Source organism: Pempheris klunzingeri, chromosome 1 (assembly GCF_042242105.1).
Source record: "Pempheris klunzingeri isolate RE-2024b chromosome 1, fPemKlu1.hap1, whole genome shotgun sequence".
NCBI classification, from domain to species: Eukaryota; Metazoa; Chordata; class Actinopteri; order Acropomatiformes; family Pempheridae; genus Pempheris; species Pempheris klunzingeri.
This window is the reverse complement of record NC_092012.1, coordinates 19,387,543-19,410,832: the sequence shown is the minus strand read 5'-3', so window position 1 is coordinate 19,410,832 and position 23,290 is coordinate 19,387,543. Positions and strand designations below refer to the sequence as shown.

Sequence of the window (23,290 nt, the reverse complement as noted above, 5' to 3'; positions counted from 1 at the left end):
AAGAGAAACGACTGTTAATCAAAAATATATTCTTTTCTGTTTTTAACTATGATTTTACTGTGCATAAAAAATGTAATGCGATGTTCTTTATGCAAAAAAAGGCCTTTTCTTGTAAAGATGATGTTGGTGAAGTACATTCACTGGCATTTAAAAGTAAAACTAATGGCGAGCATAAGGAATGAAGAGGAGAGAATGAAGCTAGTGAGAGGGTCAAAATCGGCTCTCATCCCTTTCCCCCCCTGCCCAGCTTTCATCCATCCAGTTGATCAGTCCTCCTCCTCCTCTTCTTCCTCCTCCTCCTCCTCTTCCTCTCTCCCCTGTGCCCAGGGCTGTTCTCTGGGGAGAGGCAGGCCTTATCTCCCCCTGACACAGCCTCCATGGATCAATGCTGGCCATCGCTGCTGCTCCGCTCAAACACACACACTAATTGCTGGTATGGCCCCAAAACTCCTGCTTTCTCCGGTGTCAATCCATGTCTTTCTATTTGCCTACATCTATATCTGTCTGTCTCTCCAGTCGCCATCCATGCCTTTTTATCTGCCAGTGTCTGTCGACCACTGACCATCTGTGCGCCTCATTCTGACTGCACCTCCTCTCTGTTTGGGTCTCTCTCTGATTCACATTTTTGCCAGTGGCCTTTTGATTTTTTTGCTCACAGTCCTTGCACTGTCACATTCTCAATGAATGTGTCCTTTTTCTATGCTATACTGTACTATACTATACTATATACTATAAATAATTTCAATTTCATTCTTTCTTAATTGCGCCAAACTCTTGCTTGCTGTCTCTCCCTCTCTGTCTCTCTTTCTGTTTGTCTATCTCTTTAATGGAACACCTGCCCACTCACACCTTTCCTCACAGCTGTCCTCTCCTCACACACCTGTCCATTCACACCTGCCTGTCTGCCTACGTGTGCGTTTTGTGTGTGTGCGCAAGCCTTCATAAGAAAGGCAAAGACAGTGGCCCATGTGAGGACACCTGTCAGACCTCACTGCAGCCCTCCAGTGTGTGTTTGCGTGTGTGTGTGTGTGTGTTTGAGAGGAGCATCCTGCCAGGAGAGGCAGGCAGATGAGAAGGAAGATATTTTTTCAACAACATCTGCTGCAATGTGCCTCCTCTTGAGATGGTAGGTGTGTGACAGTGTGTGTTAGTGTGTTTGTGTGTATTCATGTGCGTTTGGGGCTCTTATCTCACGGTGTGTTGATGGGTAATGGCAGGCGTCTCATTATGTCCAGGTTGCAGGCTATTGTTGTTTGTAATGTGTTCTAATTCATTCTATCTACAACTGTTAACATCTCCGACACACACACACACACACGAACACACACATATACGGTATACAGTAGAAAGACACTGCTGCTGCACGCACACAAACATGTACGCGCACACACACACACACACACAGCATCTCATATGCATAGACATAAATGCATAGGAACACACTGGAATGAATCCAGATCGTTATGATTGATACACACACACGGCACAGTGAAGGGAGCAGTATCGTTGCCAACTGGCAGTGTCGTCTTCTACTTAATGAAATCATCAGAAGGGATTAGAGGTGAATTTCTTAAGGGGGTCTTCATGCACACACACGCACACACACATCTCAGATGTCTTTAGGGGGTCTTTAGGACTTCACCACTCATCGTGAGCAGGGGAAATAAGCACCGGCATGGCTAAAATTAACACACACACTTATTGAATCTGTTCAAACCCTGGGGTCAACTGAAGAGAAGAGGACAAGAACGAGGGGTTAATATCATTTAATGGTGTCACTGGGTGCGTGTTTTAACTTGTCTTTGTGTGTGTGTGTGTGTGTGTGTGTGTGTGTGTGTTCAGCACTCTGGTGCACTGGGAGCAGTGCGGAAGGTTCAGGCACGTCCCTTTGGTGGAATTTGATCTGGGGCAAGTGGGGGTACACATGGCTCAAGAAGGGGGCACTCGCTCGCATACAGACAGAGTCACAGAAAGAAAAACACACAAGCTCAAACAAGGTAAAAAAACAAACAAACGATGAACATGTCACTCAAACCATCTGCACAACTAGCTGTATGTTGGTAATAGAGTCTGCATATACCTCCCATCAACAACCATCTCCCTCCTGATTACGCATGAAATGCACACACACGTGCACAAACACACAAAGGAAACACCAATAATTAAAACCCCTGTGATTAATTTATTGAGCTGAAAGTGCAGGTTTCTTATTGAGGTACATCAATGATTTTTATCAGGATGCGGTTTGTGTGTGTAAGTCAGAGCAGTGTGTGAAAGCATTTTATGTGTGTATACTTACATTGTGTATTTGAACACAATATGCATAATTGTACTGAGTGTGCTGACTTGTTGTTTCATCAGCATGTTTGTATTCTTTGTGTATGCATACATTCCCATACATATGTTTCTGGGCGTCTCTGCATGTGCGTCTCTATCTGTGTGTCCCTCTGTGTGTATGTGTGTGTGTGTGTGTGTGCCTCCTCGACCCCCTCCCCTCCCCACCCCACCAGCCTGTCTGCGCTGTTCAGCCATCCAATGCCTCTTATCTGTCTGATTAATAGGCGGCCAGCTTCAGGACAAATTAATTAACAGATAACGCCATCTCTCCCTCCTTCCCTCCTTCCCCTCCTTCTCATGAAGCGATCGATACAGCAGAAGAAAAGAAACATCAATGGGAATTTAGTGCTGATGATGGAGAGAGAGAGGTATTGATGGAGAGAGAGAGAGCACGAGAAAGAGTGAGATGGAGGAGGGAAGAAAGAAAAAGCAGAAGCAGTGTTAGAAGCAGAGACGGTGGCGGAGGTGGAGGTGGGAGGGGTGGAGACCTTTCTTTCATACCTGTGATTTCACTTGACAAAAGAAGGTTTCTTATTTGGCTCTAATTACATTTCCTTTCTGCCCATTGTTGATAAGGCATCTCATACTATGTGTGGGAGCACGAGTGTGTTTGTGTGTGTGTGTGGGGACGCTGTGCAGGCTGTGGGCTGTTTGTTGTGCTGAGCTGAACTTACAGTACTGTACAATGAAAATAAAGTTCAAAGCTTTGCGTACACATATTAATATAAACTTTAAAGATTAGAAAAGTGCAACAGGACATGACCTGGAAGTGCAGCCATGTGTTGTCTAGATACCACTATCGGATACATGCTTAGGTCTTTGGCATGAGCAGGCTTTAGCTGAGCTTTTCTCAGTGGTACCTGAGCACCACGTATTGTATAGTGGTTGTTCTAAAAAATGATCGAGATGCCCATCCCAGTTGAAATGGATAGATCTGCACACCTCCCATTAAAAGGGCTTTTATTTGCTTTGACGTTTTGAGAACAAGGCTCCTCCTCAGACTTGGAGAAGTCTAAGGGGCCAGAGAGAGGGAAGATCTGCTCATCAAAAGTCTACCACCTCTCTCTGTCTCTAAAGTGACTGTATGAAGCTGCAGCCGCTTCTCTCACAAATGTCCTTTATACACTACAAATGTGTAACTGCACAGATATTTCAAAACTATGTTTCCCACTAAGCTTATCTGGCAAAACCATTTAGTAGTGCTGTCTATAAGCTTCCCTTTTAGTAGTTTTACTAGACAGGGTCCAGCCCAGTATGTAGCAGGTGCACAAGGTCAAGTTAATGACCCAAACTATATATTTGGTGTGTGTGCTTTTGTTTAGGTGTTTGCTAAAATATTAGGACACTCTATTGGATGAAGTGATGGAGAGAGGGAGCGAGAGAGGGTGTGTAGGTATGTGTATGTGTGTGCATGTGCCATACATTGGTCTGACAGAAAGAGGCTGCAGTGCAGTCATGCAGACTTAACCTCTACTGCTTGCTCTCGCGCTCTTTCTTTTTTCTCTTCCCTTTGCTCTATCAGAGACACGCTTAAAGACAAACACACACACAAACACACGTCGATTCCCCAGCCACCCTGCGGCCTGTTTGTCTGCCAAATGAGTCCTGACTGCACGTTTACACCCGAGACCGCACAACAGTCTGGCACAGGCACACACACACACACACACACACACACACACACAGGATAGCCCTCTCTCACGCCCCAGTTGCTACACAGACGAACACACATATCCAGGAGGCCTATATTTGTTTTCTTGTGGTTACAGGGCAAATGGGAGCCAGTGAGAACCAAGTGTGATGCTTATGAGTACCTGTGCACTTGTTTGTGTACAGTTTGGGACATTTGTGAAGATATTTGTATGTGCATGCAAGTCTATGATAGTATGATAGTACCTATGTACATCTGCAATAACTGATGTATCAACGCAGGCTGTTCTGTGTGTGTGTGTGTGTCTGTCTTAATCTGACAGGTATGAAAACATGTTGCAAAGCTGATCTGGGTCCAGTTATTAACACGCAACTAGTCTTCACATTCTGTCACTGCAGAGGAGAACAGGACTTTAGTTATTTTAGAAACCTTGAAAGTGTTGATTTTTCACTGATTTTCCATTTTGACTGTTGCATTAGCTCAGTGTAATTTCAGAAAATCAGAACTGACAACTCAAAATGCCAAGGAGCAGAGTGTGTTCCAGGGAGACTGTGTGTCAGTGTTGCTGGACTACATTTGATCCGAATGAGCCAACTACTAACTTAACCCCCTGTCTATAGCTTGGACTGACAGGCCAACAGGGCTTAGGCAGTTGGTCTTGCATTACAGCTCCAAAATTCAAGCCTCCAAAGCAAAACTTCTTTTACAATTATTTATAGTCTGCGAGCGAGAGAGAGAGAGAGAGAGAGAGATGCAAAGTCCCTTGCAGGAATTGAATCAAGGACATATGACTTATATTGCAGTTATGTTGTATGCAACTTAACCACCTTTTCAGTACCCGCAAGCTGGTTGACAATGGAGTTTTATTACTATTTAAGTTAGGCTCAGCAATTTACCAAAATACTAATACCCAGAAGGAAAATCAGTGTTTAACAGGCATTTGAGTTGCTTGGCCTCTTTGTCATATCATCTTCTGTCAACCACATTTAGGTCATTTGCCTTCTAAATCTTCCAAAGGTTGTCTCAAAAAGTAGGTCTACTTTTAGTGATCTTGCATCGTGGCTATTCTATTTTTATGTTGTTTTTTCTATGTGTGTAAAGCTGACTATCTGACTACAAAAAGGTTACAGATATCATAAAATACATATGGCAGCCCATCTGCACACTTGTGGCAGGCCTTGCACTCTTTGAGCACCTGCTTGTTCTGTTAGCATTGACACTGTGCTCTGTCCTATTTGATCATGGCCCCAGGACACGTTTAACTGGAAACTTCTCAGTCTGTCTCAACAATTATACAGGAAAGATTCACCCACTTAGCAAGAGTATCAGTCTTGAAGTTGCAAGAAAAAGCTTCTCACATTGTCAGAGAAATGTAACACAATACAGCAAAAGTGAATTCTCACTAAGAACAGTTATGAGAGGCATCCTGGCCTCGAGGTCCTCATTATGAGTAAAAGGCACATGGTGTGTTACTATTGCAGACAATGTGGTGTCCAACAAGTCATGTAATAATAAAAATGAGAACTGACAGAAACCCACAGATGAAATGACACCAGATTTGATTCCCTTGTTGATACACAGAGGAATGGCTGTTTCTTCTCTACGGTTATAAAGTTGTACATTGAGTAAATACAACAATAGTCAATGTCCTCTTACAATTTTGATATAGTGTGCCAAATCTTTTTGGTTAGCAGGCATGGCATGAAGTATAGGCAACAGTGATGTAAACTGTTTTATGATCGTCTAGTTGCTCATCGTAGGTGAGAGGATAATAGTGGATTGTCTATGTGCAGCATGTACACGCATTGTGTTCGGCAGGGGACAGATTTACAGGTCCACTGGCCCACTGAGATAGAGATTGCATTAGGACACATGAAGTTTCCAACAGTCACCAGCACATCGCTGCCCTGCATGTGAGTGTGTGTATGTTTGTTCTGTATGCACACTGTGCTACGTGGCTCCAGTGCTCTCTTTCATACCACTTTCTGTGCGTCTTTGTGTTTAAATTTGTGTTGCTGTGCACACTGTTGCATGCTGTGCAACGAAAGTGCTCCCTTGTGATGCTTTTTGAGTGTGTGTTTGTGTGTGCACATCTCAAACTGTTTTGTACCATACGGCCAGACGCCGGCCCAAATGAACATGGACCCCCTGTGATGGCTTTGGCCGAGCTGAAACAACACACACACAGATACACGCACACAACAAGCACGCTGGCAAATGCTGTCACACACAAACACATGCACACACATCCACCAGCTGACCCAATTACACAGAGATGCGCAACGAAATGGAAACAAATCTACCCAGAGAACCAGCTAATTTAGAGGGGCTTAAAGACACACTCACACACAGGACACACACCCTCTTTACACACTCATACACACAAATGTATAGCCACTTGGCTGATAGAAAACATCATGTGTCAAATGGAGTTGATACTACATGAAATAAAATTTCATTTCATTTCAAATTGACAGAAAAATCTAACATGTGACTTTATGTGACAACTTTAACATGTGAAAACGTGTGAAAACATAGGTGTGTGTGAGTGAGAAGACATGAACAGAACAGAAAAGGATCACTGTCCGTTCCCATCATCCCCTTTGCCTCATCCATACTCCTTATTTTTGGAAATATGTCTGTATATGCATGTCCACAATTTTTCTGCATGCAAATCTGTGTGTTCAAGCTGAGAGTTTGTGTTATTCTTTTTCAGACACATAACTCCAGTGGGCGTGTAAAGATTAAAGAGACTGCGTCCAGTGGAACAGTGGTAACCTGACCTCTTGGGCAACCATTGCTGTAATTCAAGCCAATTGAACTGGGGGCAAGAGAGAGATGAATTCTGATGATGTGACCAGTAAGTTTCTGCACTCTGTGGATACTGAAGCCAATGTGGCACCATGTTTACGCTCCATATCCTGCTGTTCACATGAGCCAGGTTCCTATTGTTGTTATCTCTCCTATCTGGACAGTTTGTGGTCAGATTTTTTTGTGTGTTAAAGTTAGGATGAACTATTTTGTATAAGACAAAAAACAGTTCCGGTCACATTACACTACTGTAACAGAATACAATAACTCCCCTGCACTGAAAAATGTGTTCAGTGTGGTCATTTGGGTGTTTGTCCTTCACTGTGCAGAATGATGCATGTGCAGCGTTTGACACTAGAAGGCTGTTTTCAAATTAATCTGCTGAAGGAGGAACACTTCTCTGTGCTCTTCAGTTAAATATATGTGCATATGAAGACGATGTTGTGACATCACAACTGCAGTACTGTTGTTTGGAAGCCAATCACGGTCCATTATGCAGCCTATAAAAGTGTAATGGAAATGTGAAACCTCCAGTGCACATATACTGAGAATTTAAACATTTGAAATAAAACATACTTGCGTCTAGATAAATTCTGGATGTTTGAATGAGGGAGAAAGGGGCAGATGGAATTTTAATCATTTTTACCAAAGGTTATTGAAACCTCTGATTCAAAGTAGATTATTCTTAATCAATTAATTTAATATGCCTTAAAACATGACAAGGGTCTTTCAAAACCTTTGTTGAAATCCTGACATGACCAATACTTGTTACTGGTTTCATGTTTAATCAAATCAATCTTTTTGAAGATTGTTTAGGTTCGATTTGGTGACAGTTAATCTTAGTTTACTGTCAAAATACCTGCATGGTCGACTCTGTTGTGTCTGTGTTTAAGTAGGACAAACTGGATGATAGTGGACGCATTCTTGTGAAAAATACATGACTGAATTTGATACACGATCAGTCACTTTTTTAATGCTCATATTGCACACACAAGCATGTGTAATCACCTTCACCTTCAGCCCCGCTCATATTGTTGGCTAAAATCTCTTTTTTCTATTTCTCCCCCCTTCCACCCTCCCCCTTTCCTTCCACCACATTCCCCCTTTTTCTCTGTGCGGCCTCAGGGAGAGTAGAGCAGTCATAGGGTTGCAGTAGCCTCTAATCAGTGTGAACAGCCAGCTAATTACCAAACCCTCAGCCTTGGCTGACTGTTAATTGCATACATTAGACACCATCAGCAGCACTGCAAGATTAACACTTAAAATCTTCCCATTGCTGTAGTGGAGATGAGTGCCTGTGTGTGTGTTGATGTCTGTGTGTGTGTATGAAAGAGACAGGCAGGGGGAGAGAGACAGAGGTGGAGAGGAGGGTTGCGTGCTGTATTCTCTGTGTGTGAATGTGTGGTGTGTGCTGCCTCTGTGGTTGCGGGTGCTAATATTTAACACTTAATTAGACCCAAAATGGAGACGCGGCGACACGGAGATGGTTATTGAGTGCTATAACTGTTGCTGTGGTAGGGTTGCTTGGGTGGGGGCTACCGGTCGTCGGGGGCAACCCCAAGTCTCTGTGGAGACGACAGATGGAGTGACATTAAGAGCATTACAGTCGAGGCATTTCAAATAATAAAATATCAATATTTACATTTTAATTAACCACTTCTAGCTCAACCGGGGCCATGTCAAGGAGTGTGTGGGTGAGTGAGTGTATGTGAATGAGTGTGTGGGCATGTGCCACAGCTCCACTGGGGCCATGTCTTCCTGACTCTATATTGAGTCAAGAGGAAAGCTCAAGTGACAATGGTCCTGCTTGACTATGTTTTGGTGAAATAAACACTAAGTAAAGTAGCAAATTTAGCAATGATTTCTGTTTTTTAACATTATTTTTGATACCCCAGTTTTTATTTTTTCTTTCACTCAGTCAACACATCTTCTTCTCATCCTTTAGCTCTGCATCCTTTCTCCTCCCACCTTCAATAAGATGCTGATGCAGGCAGGGATGACCACTGTGTGTGTGTGTGTGTGAGCATATATCTGTAAGGGAATGGGACCGCCTCTACACAAACCTTACGAAGAAGCTTACGCACTAACTGTAATGTAAATTAAAGAATAAAGAGGACATAATGTGAATAATTGTATGCCTAAATTCTTAGTCATCCAGGTAAAAGGCTATCAGGACTCGGACTGTTTTGTTTTGATGAGGTTTTGCCACTTATACACAAGTGTCATTAGGAAACACTACACCATGTCTGAAGAGACTCCACACAAAGAATGAGTCTCTATCAAGCCATATGCAGCACCCAGTACACAATATTGCCAAGATCCTGATCAAACAAAGGCTTTAAATGTATCTATCTATCCATCCATCCATTCATCCATCTATCCATTCTGTAATTAATTCATTTTCCCTGCTTGTTCAATTAACTGGGTTGTGACAGTCTATTGATCTCTTGGTGGATTACCTTTTCAGAACAATATCCTGCCATAACATATTCTCCTGAAAAGACAAAATCCATAGTCCAAGCATCAGCTAATGGGCTGCCCTGCGATCTCAGCCACTGGGCAGTAATTCTTTGTTTCTTTTAGAAACAACAAAAACACCATTTTGCACTAAAACCAAAGCATAAATATGACAAATGAAACTATTATGGTTCAAATAAAATAAATTGTGGGGTGAGTCAGATTCTTTCTTTCAAACCTGCTGATTGTGGCTTTAAAACAAAACCCAATGGTCCCTGTCCAGGTCTGGTGTCTGTATATGAGATTATGAGACTGTGTTGATTCTATCTTTCTAATCCCCCGTAGCTTTCCATAGAGAGAGGACCGCAGAAACTCCACAGGGATTAATTTACCATTCACAGATTAGCGATATGGTCTCCAATATCATCATCCAGGACAAGGATTGAGAGGAAGGCTCCACAATGGAGCAATGAGGAAAGAGAGGACGGACAGAACGAGAGAGAAAGACACATGCACAGACTCTAATAAAGACAGAGATGAAAACGAATGCACACAGAGAGCCTTCTCTCCTACAGCATCAATGCCTTAATGTCCTAGCTCGAAGACAAGAACATTAGAACTCATTCCACTTCCTCATCTGGGCCTGAGAAAGCCTGGGCTGAAAATCTTAATTAATTGTCCAATAGTGCTGCGGGGTCATTATGCATTGCAATAAAGAAGCGTGTAATTATGAGATTTAACAGCCATTACCAAGGCCAGGAACTCATATGTCATCATCAGCAACCAAGCCAATGGTTTGGTACGGCTGTGTGTGTGTGGCTTGATGGACAGCATCCACACATACACACGAGACACACTTGCATATGTGCATATTGTTTATGTAGGTATATAGTTTTTAGATATATCAGAAAATGTGAATGCTCTCATAGGCAAACAAACAGTTGCAGGTATAAACATGTGCATGCAGATTAATAGGGAACACAAACTGAAAATGAATACAAGCAAGACCACACACACACACACACACACAGAAATACGCACACTCACACACATACCCATCAGTCTGACCCAGACAATAAGGCAGCCAGCTGTGATAGCAGCCTGCAGATGAAACATCCCATCAGGATTAAATAGACACAAAAATACACACATTATTACTGCGGCATGTGTGTTTTGTGTGTGCAGTGTGAAGCAGTTAGACCACTAACATGGTCCTTCGCCACATAGTAGGTGGGAAGTGTCACACAAGGATGGAGTGTTGTGGATACAAATGCATGCACACTATATAATGTACGTTATTGAAAAAGTACTTGAGCCAAAACAAAGACACCAGAACAACTGAAAAGATATTTGACTGGATAGGAAGTGCGTGACATGTCTAACTGAATAGCACAACAGTAACACATTATTTCAACATGTCTCCTGTAGTAAAGGCCTGTTGCTTTGAGGAGTGGTGGTTATACAGTAGTTTTAATCATAAGGCATCTTATTGCACTTTCTGTGTTGGAGGCACAGGATCCCTAAAAATGAGTTCAGACTGAACACAATGCAAATGTGTGTTTGTTCCCATGTGCCCACTTCATAGATGTTAGCTGTTGTGAGTTAGTGATGTGTACTCCGACCATGTTTGAGGTGTGTATGACATGTAAATAAACCCAAAAAACATTAACAAACTAATGGATGGTGTCAATTATTAAAACCATTTCACTTTCAATATCGTTGGGCCACACGGTTGCCTATCGGAAGGTGTTTCATACACACACAAACACACACATATGTATACGTACATACATTATATGTGTGTGTGTGTGTGTGTGTGTGTGTATGTATATAATTTGCCTGCGTGAGTGTATTGCGTGCACAGACCATAAGTCGTCCCCAGGTGGTGACAGGCACGCTCCAATCCTATTTTCCCACCTGCTTATTCCCTGATGGAAAGGATGAATCCACTGGACTGTTATTTGTTATTTAAGAACGATGGATGGAGGATGGGAGAGAGAGAGTGGTGGAATAAAGGGGGAAGGTGGAAGAGAGAACAAGAGGACAGCATCAGGCAAGAAGGACAAGAAATAGAAAGAGTGTAAAACAAAGGAGGAGTGAGGAGTAAACAGAAAAAAAAACCATATGAGAAATAGAAGGAGGTGAGGAACAATGATGGGGTTGAGAGGAAAGAAGTAAAGGAGCAATGGTAGGCGGAGAAACAGAGTGATGGAGCAGAGTGAATAAGAAAAAGACAAAATATATAGATAAAGGGGAGAAAAGGGGAGATATAGACAGAAACTGCGTGGAAAGGTAGATAGAGAGAGTATAGGGAGAGAGAGAGAATAACTATTTCATGCTTGTCTGTGAACTTTGCATGAACCGACAGAAATAATGTGATGCCATGACAAGCCTGTCCCTCCTTCCACTAGATTTGCTGCATGCATAGGTGTGTGATATGTGGGTGGGGATGTCTGTGAATCTGTGTGTGTGTGAACTCCTTGTATTGCTTTTGGTGTGTGTGTGTGTGTGTGTGTACATGTGTGCTCCAACAGATAGAATAGGATGATGATGATTTGAAATGGAGTTTGGCCTGTACGTAATTATGATCATCTATCTTTATGCCCCGCCAGCATATCATATCATATCACATCACATCACATCATCTCTCTCGGTCTCTCTCTCTCTCTCTCTCTCCGGCACACACACATGCATGCACACGCGTACACACACACACACACACACACACACAAACACAAAAGCAAATTGAAAGTGGTAAAAGCTGACTGTTTGCTAGTGATGACTTAGATGATGATGGGCTCAGATGGTGCGCTGATTTATTTGTTACTGCTCGTCTGATGTCACATATTATAAAACTGTGCACGTCTGTGTGTGTTGATTTGTGCACATTCACTGTGTATTAGTGCTACTTTAGAAGTGGCTGTATGTGTGTTTAAATTTGTACATTTGTGTGTGCGTGGGTGTGTTTATGATGTATGTGTTTGTGTATGCATGCTCATGTGCATGCTTATGTATGCAGCTTCCCTCTGCTGTGTGTTTTGAGTGTGTGTGTGACAGACATTATTTGATGCAGATTAGTCAGTGTACTCAGATTGCAGGCTGTGTCTCAAAGGCTGATAGACAAATGAATTTGATTTGCTAATGTAATCAAACTAATAAGAAAAACAGCGATGGGCTACTAAGCACAAATCTCATGACTTCAATATTTGTGTTTTTTTTTTCAGTTTTACTTGAGCATCTATCCACTGAATGGCTGTCATGACTAGTTTTTAGAATTATAATAATAATTATTAAAATTATTTTTAATAAGAGGCTGTAATCTGAAACTGTTTGCAAAAAAAACAAAAGACACCCCTACAGGTACATGTACTTCATTCACTTACTAATAGTCTTGAAATGACTAAAGCTGCTGTTGATGATGTGATCATATTTTCTTTTTGCACACCGCTCCACCACCATAGGCTGCCACTACTCTTCAGGTGATTTCTGTCTTTTTTATTTTTCCATTTCAAATTCAGGTGTGATATGCTGTGACACATACAGTGACAGCAGTGCGTGTATGTCTGTCCGTATGATGTGTCAGGTTGCTCCACTGTCAAGGCATAAGGTGTGTGTCACCACCAAGGTGTGACCTGATAGAGGTAATAACGGTGTGTGTGAATATTTGTGCTGAGTGTGTGTGTGTGTGTGTGTGTATATAAAACAGTGTGTGTTTTTAAAGCAGGCACCTGAACCTGTGTGTCATCATAGAAACATCGTCATGGAAACACTGTCAACAAGGTGATGACAAAACAAACACAGGGCATCGGACAGACAGGAGAGTCAACACAGACTGAACGTGCCCTCAGACGCTGAATATGTAAGTACATTTGTTTGTGTGCGTGTGTGTGTGTGTGTGTGTGTGTGTATTCATCAAAACATTGAATCTGGCATAATTAACTTTTTTCACAAAACTACATGGTAAACAAAGTAAATGGATACACTAATGGCTTTCTCTCTCTTCTTCTTTTACATTTTACATACCGTGTAATGTTGCATCCTGTAGTGACTCCTACAGTACATTATAGCATATTCATGCCTCTTCACTCACGCTCAGTTGTGTTGTGTTACTCAGTTGTTCTTTTTAACAAAACTCTCTTTTGTTAAATCAGCAAGTGTTGCAGTGTTTGTGCGACATATTGTAGGTACATTTCACAAAACGTTTTGTTGACTTTTATTTTTAAAAAATCATTCCCCATTGTTGTCTAGATAAAAATAGATCCTCTTTCCAATAGACTGATTTCATGTTATTATAACCAAAAACACTAGAATGAAACAAATACAGGGACAATAAGTGAATCCAAAAAAAGTAAAATAGACAAGAGTGAAGAAAAGCAACGCACAGCAAAAGGAAAATATTCTCTCTCCTCTGCTTTCTCATATTGATAACATGCTTCCAATACCCACAGGCTTAATCCAATAAAGAAAGCCCAACTTAATCCAAACATTAAGCTCAGATATCAAATATTCTTTTCCTAATTTGATTTCATCAATATTTGTTTTCATCTGCAAACAGGGGTGTGTTTGTTTGTATGGGCTGCAAGAGGAAACCATGGTGGTGGTGGACTGGAATATAAGATGTCTCTTATGCACGAATGTGGACAATGAAAGACACAAACGCACACTCGCGCATAAGCAATACGCATTCTTGAAACCAAGACATCAACCTCTAAATGTGTTATGTGGCTCAGCGATGAGCTGAAATGGAAATCAAACACGGCCAACAAAGCTCAGAGAAAATCAACAGTATCTGGAAACACATAAAGATGTGTACTAGAGAGACAGTGGGCTAAATCACATTCTGATTCTAAATCTAAATCAGATGTTAATTAAGTCATATTTATGAGTTTAGGAGGTGAATATATATATAAATTCATAAAATATAATATATCCTGGAAAACATGGAATGAGTTATATCACACCAAAGATGTCACAGTGCTGTGTGTTATGTTTCATATCATCTTTACCTGAATTTACTGGATGGAATATGTTACAAAAATATTATTATTATATAGTATACTATTTCATGTAATAATTTTCAGAAAATGCAGTAGATATGAATATCTCTAAAAATTGTTTAAACTTTGTTTTAAACTTTCAACAATTTGAAACTAAAAACTCAATATGTGTGTATACGTTTGTGCAAAATGACAATGTCATCTTCTGTGTTTGGACATGGAAATGTTTTTATGTGTATACACTGTGAATGCACAGTATGTTTGAGTGTTTTAAGAAGGCACCAAGCATGCTGTGACTGTCAAGGTGAGCTAGCCTTAGCCGACAGAATGAGGGCAAGTCTGCTTGTGCGTTTGTGTGTGTGTCCATGTGTATTTCCGTGTCTGTGTTTCCATGAGTTTACGTGCACATGTGTACACCTAGACCAGGCTTTTATTGCAAAGGGTAATGGCACTGAGAGGGAGAGACAGACTGAAAGATGAGGTGGGGGAAGCACAGCGAAGACCACAGAGAGGAGGAAGAAACCAGGGCAGAAGGAGGCAATATTGTTTCAGAAGTTTTATGGCGATAAAGCTCATTGATTTAACAACTGGAAAATCAAAAAGTGTGTGTGAGTGTGTTTGTGTGAGTGGTGGTGGAGAGATGTTTCTCCTCTGATTTACCACTCTCTGACCCAAAGCCCAACAAGCTCTTTGCTGATTGATGACAACACCAGACTTAATGAGGAGGGCCGTGGAGTGACATCACCACCAGTCTGGGCTTTTACATTCCTCTAACACACACACACACACACACACACACACACACACACACGCACACGTAAACGGTGCTGTTCTGCATCTCTGGGAACTCATTGTGAAGTGTTATAATGTGTGTCAGTGTTAATTTAGAGAGCTGCACTTTCAGAGTCAAGGATGTGTGTATCCATGTGTATACATGTGCACGTGTGTGCACGTGTGTGCGCGCGCATGTGTGTGGAGGTTCCCCATGGCTGCCGAGACTCAACATTTGATTTGCTAAAAGGAGCAGGACACTTCTATTAATCAATATTTGCTGACTGACTGGGTGTCTTTCTGGCTGATTGACTGGCTGTGTTGTTACTTGACTGACTGATTGGCTAACTAACTGACTGACTGTCAGGCAGTCTGAATGACTAACTGCTCCACTGGTTGACTAAATCTCTAAGTGAAAACCATTTATAACATGACCAAAAGAGAAAGAGCACAGCAGAACAACAGCGGAGGAGCAAAGATTAAGGAGGGCTGTCTTATTGGCTGCTTCACTGAGTATGTTGTACTGTTTGCAAAAAGGCAGATTTGAATGAGCGACCTGATCGATCAGCAGTCAATCATACAGCAGGTTCAAAATCTAAAGCTGAATCTTGACCTAATAAACCCTGATTGCTATCTGTCAACACGTATAGACAGACAGGACCAAAGAGAAAGACCATGATGATGGCTGGCTGGGGGGGATGAGAGCAGAGGGGAGCTGGGGGGCATGGGAGGGGATAGTGGCTGAGAGATGAGGTTGACTTGATAATGAAGAGGTTAAGGATACCATGGAGAGAGAGGGTGGGAGGCCAGGTCAGAGAGAGGGAGAAAATGAGAGAGAGCCAGAGAGAGAGACAGAAGAGCAGAGAGAAAGAGAGAGGCCACAAGAGAGGTTGAAGAGGTGGGGGGCATTTAGCCATAGGGTCAGAATAGTATTGTGTTAAAGGCTCTTTGGGAGTATGTATGCTATACTGGTGTAATGTATGTGACCTCCCTGCTGTCCATTCTCCATCCATTTCCTACACTTTTCTTCTCTCCATCCAGTCTTCACTTCTCTATTCTCTTTCATCCTACCCCCCTTGTCATTTTCCATTTTCCATCACACACAGTATGACAAAATATAATAATAGATTATTTGAATCGCGCTCACTATGTGTATGGACATCAAATAATTTCTAATAACATGATTATCAAACAGAAAAGTAAAAAAAAAAAAAGAATGAGACTGATTTTGAAATGAATCTCTCAGAGGAATAGCCATCTCTAAAGGCCTTTAAACTGAATTTTACATAGTAATCAGTTGGATTGCTTTACAACACAGAACGGGAGGAGGGTTGTTCAAAGCACGGCTAAAGTAAAACAGTGGAAACAGACGTGGAAACAGTATCTTCTTGGTGGCAGGAAATGTCACAGTTTATGGAGGTGTGCTGACAGTCACCTTCACCGACAGGAGACAGAGGCTACCAGTCCTCCAGACCTACATGTAGACCTCATTCATGTTTTCAGCATCACATGGGGTATTTTAACATACATGTTCAGGTCAATAAATGACTGAATCAGACAGAAAGATGCAGAACATGAAGCATCCCATCACCACCATAACCCAAATGCCTTTTCTCATATCTCCATAAAGACAGATTAAATGAATAGACTGACAGCAACCCCCCTCCACCTCCCTATCCCCATTTTTACAGCTCAATCATACTGCGTTACTGCGGACACATAGAGCGCTTATCCTGAGTGTCAAAATTGAAAGGGGAACGAGAGGAAGAGAGGTAGAAAGACTTAAAGAAAAGAAAGAGCAAGTAAGAGGAGATAGGGACGCCAGAGAATAGTGGAGTGGAAGTGGGGGACAGCCGGAGAGCAATTTCTTTCTTGAATAAAGAAAGAATAGGGGAGGGGGTTGTAAAAAAAAAAAAAACACTAATGGCAAGGCCCCTGGTTCTGGTAAAATAGACTGTGTTATAGGTTCTGGCTCTCGTTCGTTGATTCATTCATTTGTTCATTCCTTGCTCTTTCGTCAAGTCAAGTGCTCGCCTGTCTGTCTTTCCCTTTTGTGTCCGCGACTCTAGATAAGAGCTGCTGGCATGACTGCCCGGTAGTCATTTAGTTATTATGGAGAGAGAGGGAGAGAGAGAGACAGAGAGAGTGAGAGAGAGGATGAGGGAGTAAGAGAACAGAAAAGAGAGGATGAAAAGACTAATTCTACAGACAGATAAATGGCTCATTTTGAATGGCCTTTCTTTCTTTTAATTCACTCACTCATTCACTCCTGTTTAAATATTTGCTGTTCTCCTCCTCCTCTCACCTGGCCGCTCCTCGTTCCTCCTTCAACACACACACACACACACACACACACACACACAAGCACACAGACACGCACGAATACACACACTTGGCTATGACATGTGGCCTAATATGCCACTGGAGTTGTCTCTTTGAGAGCTATTAAAATGAGATCTTCTCTTCACTAATCCATATTATTGGACACCAAAGGCTTTCATGGCCTCTGAGTGACAACTCTCACGATATTTCTACAAGTCTACAATTTCCTGAGTGTGACGGTACACTGCCCATGTGCTTTATATTCTAAGCGGGTGAACATGTCTGTATTTGTGGATCACCTTATGTATGTGTTGCCCACAGTTTGAATCAGCAAAAAGGCTTCCAGTACTTGTCTGTGTTTATGTGTTTGCATGCGCTTCATCTCTCTTTGACACACACATGTGCATGTGTGAGGTGCACGTGCTTGATAGTGTCCCATTCCGTCTGGGAAACACACACACAGTCTCTGAAACCTCATTTTCCTCTCCTAATGACATATCAAATGTTTGCATATAGGCCATATCAGTATGGAAATGAGTGCACACACACACACACACACACACACACACATACATACACACACACACACACACATAGGCTTTAGAATAAAAGAACCAATCAAAGAGATACGTGTGTATGTGTGTGTGTGTTGTCACAAGTCTCTAACGTTGGGCGAGTCTGTGTGTCAAACACGACTAGCAACACACACACACACCGGTACCATAGCCTTGTTATCCGGGGGCCTGTCTTGCAGGCAGCCTCTCTAACGCTGAGTGATGTTTAAATTAGTTTACAATTTAGCCTCCTCGCTATCCGCAGACGGCTCTTAACTCAGTGTGTGTATGTGATGTGTTTTTGTGTGTGTGTTTGTGCGTGTGTGAGCGTAACAAATTGTTGCCAGTACGGCAGACATCTAATGACTTCAAATTAGCTGCCTGGCGCTCGCCTTGACACGTTGTTACCACTGTTAGCAGCCTGTGTGTGCGTGTATGTGCGTATGTGTGTGTGTGTGTATGCAGCGCTGCGCAGCCATATCATGAAGCATAAATTGGCTTCACCTCCCCTCTCTCTGCCTGTCTTTTTTCTCTTTGTTTCTGTCTCTCTCCATCAATTTGATTAAAAAAATTACTGTACCATGGCGAGCAAAGACGTGTGCATGTGTGTGTTCACATGTACACCTTGCAGAGTCAGTCACACACACACGCACACACACACACGCAAACACACGACAAGATGTGGAACAAGAAGGCTCCAAAAAGGTTAACAGGTCTATCCTATTGTATTCAAGACTAAAGTCATTGTAGACTCTTTATTGTTTGCCTTTTGTGTGTGTGTGTGTGTGTGTGTGTGTGTGTGTATGAGCCTGATAAAGAATGTTGAGGAGGCGTATTTCTTTCTGACAATCCTTTCCTCCTTGAGTGAACAGTAGATCACGTTCTGTGTGTACATGTATGTGTGTGTGTGTGTGTGTGTGTGTGTGTGTGTGTGTGTGTGTGTGTGTGTGTGTGTGTGTGTGGGTGTGTGTGTGTGTGAGTATGTGTGAGGGAGAGAGTATTAGATCAGTGTACAGTGTTGTAAACAATGAGGATTTCATAAAGTGTTCACATCACACACACACACACACACACACACACACACACACACACACACACACACACACACTTGGAAGATGAAGAGTTCTATCTTTCTCTGTGAGCAGTGGATTGCCTTTCTCGTTCATCTAATCACACCATCTTCTCTCCTCCGCCAAGCAATCGTTGCGCTTCGCTCCCTGCACACAGAAAGCTGCACACACTCATTCTGGCTCACTCAGTCCATTCACTTGTAAAAGTAGTGTGCAGAGGAAAAAGGGAGCCCTATGCAAAACAAAACATTAACCATACACTATATGTATGCTGGTGTGTGTCTGTAAATTCTTATTGTGTGTGTGTCTGTTGAACTCAGTGGGTGAAGAGAGAGACCGAGACAGCATGGAGAGAAAAAAATGGATTAAAAGAGAGAGCAATAAAGTCGCAGGACAGGGAGATTACAGGAAAGGAGACAGTATTGGAGTTAGGCCATATGTTGTTTCTAAAGTGAAAAATAAATATTCAAAGAGCTATACTTGGTATATGGATCAATATATATGTCTACTTACTTTCCATATAGCAGCACATAGATCAATACACTAACAAGACACAATGTATATTCCTCTCTCTCTTTCTCTTTGTCTTTCTCTTTCTCTCTGTTATTTTCACATTTATTGATAAGATATAATATATATCATTTGGAGTTCCTGTTATCCAACACCACTGACTTTATTGGTATAGATTTACGCAGCATGACTGAGTGGTATTTATGCCTCTAATCTGGTGAGTCCCCCTATAGTTTTACAACCCCCTATAGTGTTTGATCAGTGGCAACAGGGGGCAATTCTATTCTATTCTATAACCGTATTCCCAGCCGACAATGGGACTAATCTTTGTGCAAATCTGTGTTAATCTGAGACACTACTCTTCCCTCCTCACTGCTGTCACAGCAGGCTCCCTTACTAAAACCAAAACCAGATTAGAGCTTTCATCTCTTCCTCTCATACGTCTCCCTTCCTGTCTTCCTCTTCTTTTCAGCTTCTACCTCCAGATGCATTCGCCATTATCAATCTTGTTCTTTTCCTCCCTTTTCTTCTTATTTGCTCCTTTTCTGGCTCATTTGTGCATCTGCCATTATTTAAATGTTTGCATCTTGTAGTCCAGATCCAATTTTGAACAGATTAAGAGATCAGGTTAGATTCTCTGGTTTTAGCGATGAAGCTGTAGAGTGACACTGATGCACTATAATTTAAAGCAGACATTGCATTCTATTGTTTATAGCAAAAAATCCCATCATGATCATATCATATCATAAATCCAAAAAGATATTCACTGCTCCATCATTAGAATGTGACATTTTCTTAAACTCTTAATTACCTCTAGTTTTACTTATCTTATTCTTCTTTATTCGTATGACATTTTGTGATTGTGGCTTTTAATACCAGTTCAGGTTTCAAAGGGCTTTGTCATATATATATATATATATATATATATATATATATATATATACATGGTTATGTGACTGCAGGCACACACGTGTCGAAGGAAAGGGGATTGGATTGTTTGGTTCAAAAGGTCTGAGGTGGTGTGGTGGGCAGGTGAGGGGTGAAACCAGTGACAGCATTTGGTTGGTCAGCTGGAGGAGTCAAGAGTTCAAACTGTCTGGGTGCGTGGATTAGGGTGAAAGGTCACACCTTAGCACTTGGTGTACTGTAAGTGTGCCTGAACTGCAGCTGATTCTAACCTTTAACTCTCTCTGCCAATTCACACAGCATGTGTGGTTGTGTGTCCATCCTGCATATGTGCATAGGTGTGTGTATGAAATCTTCTATACTCTGGAACTGAAGAAAAAAACAGAATATATGTACGTATGTGTGTGTGGTAGTGTCAACATGGAGTCCGCTTAGGTTCAGCGTGAAAGTCAGGGTTCAGCAGTTTCTTTTTTCCTACCTGGGATATGTTTGGCCCAGCCGATGTTGACCACCAGCTCCCTGTCCGCCAGGTCACACAGCGTAGTCAGGGCCTTGATGTCGCTGTCTGGTACTGTTGGGTCAGGCATGGCGTAAATCTTCTCTGGCTCGGCCACCAGCAGGTGAGAGACGATTTTGTTATCTGCAAGGCAGCCAAAGGCAACTGACATGACCACCAGACAAGGAGAAAGACACAGAGACAGAGAGATGGTGAATTTTTGCTGCATTAGGCTACAAGCTGTTCCACACCAACTGGTGCAAAAATATGAAAGGTCATATGCAAAGTCCCTGATAACATGGCTTGCTAGATAACACATATGTCTGAAGGTATTTCCCCATTCAGCATAAAAGCAGCTGACATGACCATTAGACTAGAAGGCAAACAGAGAGATGTTGTATTAAATCAACACACAGTACATTTCGATATACTCCATACTATCATAATACACAGACAGTATTTTGTAAATACATATATACATACTGAATACATATATGTATACTGTACATCTACTTGTTGTTCTGATTGAGATTTCTCTTGTTTTAGGTTTTTTTGTTTTGGTGAGGACCCCAGGAAGAGTAGCTGCTACCACAGTGGCAGCTAATGGAGATCCAAATAAATAAACAACAATACACATATTTATATTGTAATACTGTATTGTAGACTGTTAAACTTGTTTGACACAATAGAAAATCTTGAAATGTAATTAAACCATTTAAACTGTCAAACAACACACTTTAAAAACCATGAAAAGTAATGTAAGTAAGTGCAAAAGTCAAGTTTTGACATCATTCTGTTTACGGTTTAATCATATTGTATATAGCATTTAACACGGATAATATAGCTGTTTGGAGTATTTATTTCATATCAAAATATGCTCCTGAAACAATATGAAATAAGAAGATGCTTGACTACAACACCATGATGTCCCCTGGAATGTCTCAACTATCAAGCCATAGATAATTGATTTGATTCCAGTAATTTGGCAGGACTAAAGATGAAAAAGCACTTGACAAAAGATTGAAAATTATTGAAACGTTTCCAGTTTAAAACTGCTTCAAGGTGTGATTAAAGGTGATTACTGTTGGTGATCCAGGTAGCCTAAAACGTTGTCTTTTGTATCACAGCCTTGAGAAGCTTCGCTGATACATACAGAAGGGAAAGATAATACTGAAAGCCAAACAGCTCAGCTGGTAATGGTGACATGTGGTGATGAGATCTCTATGGCCCATTAGTAACAGACTGATACCCTGCTTCCAAATTAATCCACTGACTAATCAAGCATGGGAATAATAACAGAGGATAGAGGAGCAAGAGAGGGGCAAGGGATAGAGGAAAAGAGAGAGAGAAATAAGCAAAGCAAAACAAAAAAAAAAACGGGAGAAGACAGACAGGTAGAAATAGAGCCATGGACAGATTGTAAAAGACAGACAGGAAGAGTGGAGAGAGCGACAGCTAGATAGAGATAAACAGCAAAAGAGAGTGAAACAGAGTTGGGGGGGATGAGTTGTGTATTGATCTAACACTCTCCACCCCCAATTCTGTAACACACACACACACTTGTACATATATATTCTTTCCATCCTCTTCCCTCCAGCTCCAGCTCCAGGGTCGTTTGAGCCAAACCAATCCCAGTCACACTGCAGTATCTGTGGGTAAATCTTATTTAATGTTTCCCTAATTAGAATCAATGGAAGCCCATTTCCAAACCCTGGGCTATTGTTCTGTTCTCACACAATCAATGGGGACGCTGAGGCTGGGGATTGGACTACAGATAGATAGGCTGTGTGCGTGCATCTGTGAGAGAGACAGAGGGACAGAAAGATTTTTGTGTATATTGACTGTGTACGAGAGAAAAGGAACAAGAGAGACCCAGGAAGTCTATATCAACCCTAGATTTTTTTGCTTTTCAAGTTTAGTTTTGTTTTTCAGATCAGACAGAGATTTGTGTTCACACATAGATTAAAGAGAATATGTGACCCAGGGACTACAGCCTGTATAATAATTTTGAGCGGTCACTAGTGATTCCAGTAAATGACTTTTCCAAAATGAGACAAAGCGCATCACGAAAACAACAAGAGGACTAAAGAGTTAAATGTAATGTAACCAGTTTAGGAAGAATTGGTCTATGGCCAGCTAGTGAAGACATTCGGTTGGCTAGAACACACATATGCTCTGTGCATGCAAACACATACATTATGAACACACACACATATTGTGCGCACATTCATATTATCCCATCATTTCAATGATTAGTAGTGCAGAGGTCTCGATAAGCTATCGTGCAGCCATTCAGCATATTGGCCTAAAGCAGAATATGCTCCAGCTTTAAGCAAAATGGGCTTTGGGGACCAAGCTGCTAAACACTGCTCAATCTGCACGGCATGTGTGTGTGTGTGTGTGTGTGT

General features: G+C 41.7%; 1 protein-coding gene across 2 annotated transcripts in view; it reads right to left on the bottom strand.

Annotated features, from left to right (window-relative positions):
* esrrga (estrogen-related receptor gamma a) overlaps positions 1-23,290 on the bottom strand; it is a 71,504-nt gene that overhangs the window by 5,622 nt on the left and 42,592 nt on the right. Inside the window, exon 6 of one of the 2 annotated variants that reach the window (XM_070827859.1) lies at positions 20,865-21,047. In XM_070827859.1, the coding sequence (XP_070683960.1) occupies positions 20,865-21,047 (183 nt within the window). The remainder of the gene's footprint in view (positions 1-20,864; positions 21,048-23,290) is intronic. The other variant, XM_070827867.1, reaches the window with a different exon arrangement.